Source organism: Myripristis murdjan, chromosome 2 (genome assembly GCF_902150065.1).
Source record: "Myripristis murdjan chromosome 2, fMyrMur1.1, whole genome shotgun sequence".
In the NCBI taxonomy this organism is placed as follows: Eukaryota; Metazoa; Chordata; class Actinopteri; order Holocentriformes; family Holocentridae; genus Myripristis; species Myripristis murdjan.
The window spans coordinates 20,557,619-20,560,697 of record NC_043981.1 but is presented as its reverse complement, the minus strand read 5'-3'; the positions used below and the strand labels follow the sequence as shown (position 1 = coordinate 20,560,697).

Here is a 3,079-nt window from a genome sequence, read left to right as displayed (position 1 = left end):
AATGTTGCCAAAGCATTTTGGACAACCAGGTAACGAAACAGTGAGCAATGACACATAAAAACAAACAAACAAACAATAATAAGAAATCAATAAGCAAACAAACAAATAAATAAAATGGATTTCATCATGACAATATTCATATTATCTAATATTTTCATAGGCATTTCTGTATGTCTATATTCATTTCACTCTCTCTCTCTCTCTCTCTCTCTCCCTCTCTCTCTCTCTCTCTCTCTCTCTCTCTCTCTCCCTCTCTCTCTCTCCCTCTCTCTCTCCCTCAGGTCCCAGCCTCCACCAGTCACATCCTGGCCGAGCGAGGCTTCCTACAGGAGCTCAGAGGGGACATTTACGTCAAAGGCATCAGCGAGCGTCACGGCAAGGTGAGCCAGCGCTCCGACGTTTTACCTGAAGTTCAGGTGGTTTTGTGTTCAGGTCAGCAGGCGAGCAGGTAACAGCTAGTAAATATTATTTATCAGCTCACAACAGGATGATTGATCCAGCACTAACACAGCACCACAGTGATGTTTACTCAGTACGTTTTTTGCTGACCTGACGTGACGCAGCGCTGTGTGATGTCACCTGGCTGTGCTCCTCCCCCCTGCAGGTGAGGACGTTCTTCGTCAGCGGCCAGGAGGAGCGCTGGAGCCTGACGGAGCGCAGCGCCAGCCGCAACAGCAGCCAGAACAGGGGCATGCTGGGAGCTGTAGTCTACAGTCTGGTGCAGGCCCGCAACCGGGAGAAGCTCCGCGAGGAGAGCGGAGGGTTCAGGCTGCTGGAGAAGACCTAGGAGGAGGAGGAGGAAGGGGAGGGCTTTGGGGAAACCACGTTCCTGTGAGTACCCAGGTTCCCCGGACTGTTACCATGGTGACAGCCGGGTCAAGCTCCGCCCCTCGGCTCCTGTGTGGAGGCAGGTGTGTTTTTCTCCTTCAGAGGAAACGTTCACGTCACATCAGCTGGAGTTCTCCAGCGAGCAGGAAAATGTGCAGTGTGTGTGTGTGTGTGTGTGTGTGTGCGCTCTCTTTTTCCTGCACATGCTCACATGGAAAAAGCCGTTCAGACATGCAGGTGAGGGTTTCCATGGCGACAGTGATGTGGTTTCTCCTGCAGAAGTCCACCTGTGCTCACCTGAAGGTGGGAGGCAGACAGTTTGACTCTTTTCTCTGTTCATGTCTTTATAAAGTTAATACTTTGAGTGTTTTTGACCGCTGCTCAGCCTGAAGAAAACATTTGAAGACGTCGTCGTGACTTTGACTTTATTTTTCACGTTTTATGCACTGAATGATTCATTTTGACGTGGAAATGATCATTAGTTGCTGATGTTTGGGTTTCTGGGGACGGACGAGGAACAGTGGAGCTCTGCGGACTGTGAAGACCAGAACAACAGGACTCAAACTCACCGCTAAAAGAAAACATTTTATTTGTACATTTACTGATTTCTTTATATTGTGTTTGTTTGTTTGATAGGGACAGTGCAATGAAACAATTACATTACTCTGTTAAACTTATTGTTTCTGTCTTATAACTCAAATGTTCATGTTTTCACTTGAAGGATCACATGCTCATCTGTTGTAGAATTATTTTCTTCATACTTTATCATTTGTAAATCCTGCTGGATGAACTGAGAATGAAATCTGCCTTGTGGTCAAATGTTAAAGGTCGTTTTGTTTTAGTTGTTTTCCTAGTTTTATAAAGTTGACATGTTTCAGTTCAGAGGCTGTTTCACACAGATGCACACAGATGTGCATCTATTAGCCTTGTGTTTAGGTTGCAAAATGCATCATTTCCAGACTGGAGATACATCGACTCAAAGTCAGTCTGTAAAGCAGGTTCCACCAAACACCAGATTTTTCATGTCATTCCTTCAGCTCAAACATTACAAAATGATAAGAAAACTCACAAAACATCGACATTTAAACTGGTGGGAAATGTAAAAAATAAAAAAAATAAAAAATAAGCAAAAGCTACGTCCATGCTGGAACTTTCTTAAAAAGCAGCTCAGACCTCCGCCAGCGTTGGAGAACGTTCTCCAGCCTCCGTCACACCATCTGTGCTTTGTCTTACAACAGCACATGAAAGCCACAGTGTTTATCATGTGACCTGGAAGTCCCAGATGTCAGAGTTTTCCACCAGCACATGAATGCAGCATGTTAGTTATGGTAAGAAAAAAACAAAAAACGATGACCCCGATGGGACCGTCCATGGCAGAGTTCTCAAGGCGAGCTCCAACTCAGCCAGAACCCGCCAGCACTCTCGAAGCGGACCCAAATCCAACAGGTTCTTGCAGGGAGTTCTTGAAGTGAGGCCAAACCTGACCGGACCCGTCAGAGTAGGGTTCTCAAAGCGGGCCTGAATGTGACAGAACCCTCCAGAAAAGCGTTCCCCAAAGAAACCAGAATGGACCATCTGGAGTAGAATTTTAGAACACAACATAACTTTCCAGCGTTAGAGCTCCTGAAGTGAGCCTGAACCCAGCAGGACCTTCGAGGCGTCGGGTTCTCAAAGCAAGGCCAATCCCAGTGGAACCTTCAGAGGTAGGGTTCTCAAAGCCGGCCTGCAGAACCCTCTGGAGCAGATGATCAGAGTGAGCCCGAATACGATGAGACCCTCCAGAGTCGAGTTCTCAAAGCAAACCCGAACCCGGAGGAACCCTCTGGAGTCGGGTTCTCTAAGCGAACCTGAACCCGGAGGAACCCTCTGGAGCCTCTGGAGTGTTGTGTGCGATCCGGTGGGAAGGGGGTCGCTGAGTTTGTTGGCAGAAATAAAAACAGAACAGAAACAAACCACAGGATGGTTTGTTCTCCTCTCTGTTCCTCCTGGCCGGTGGAACAGAACAGAAATATGTGACCTGGAACCCGCCGGCGGTGTTTACAGTTCCTCTATCAGCAGGAGATAAGCTCAGGTTTACGGCCTGAGGCGACCTGCCGGCTCGCTGTGAAAGTCCACCTGACTCACAGACGGCTGGCTGATAGATAAACTGGCTGGTATGTTCTGCGCTCCGAGAGGAACCCTCAGCCGCCTTCGGTCTGGTGAGTGTCCACCTTCATCCTCGGACACTTGGAACCGGGCAAACCCCCACAGG

General features: G+C 48.0%; 1 protein-coding gene across 1 annotated transcript in view; it reads left to right on the top strand.

Moving 5' to 3' along the window:
• LOC115370591 (adenylate cyclase type 8-like) overlaps positions 1-787 on the top strand; it is a 14,879-nt gene extending 14,092 nt beyond the window's left edge. The window contains exons 22-23 of the mRNA XM_030067691.1: positions 282-380; positions 605-787. Of these exons, the coding sequence (XP_029923551.1) occupies positions 282-380; positions 605-787 (282 nt within the window). The remainder of the gene's footprint in view (positions 1-281; positions 381-604) is intronic.
• Positions 788-3,079: the final 2,292 nt, after the last annotated feature.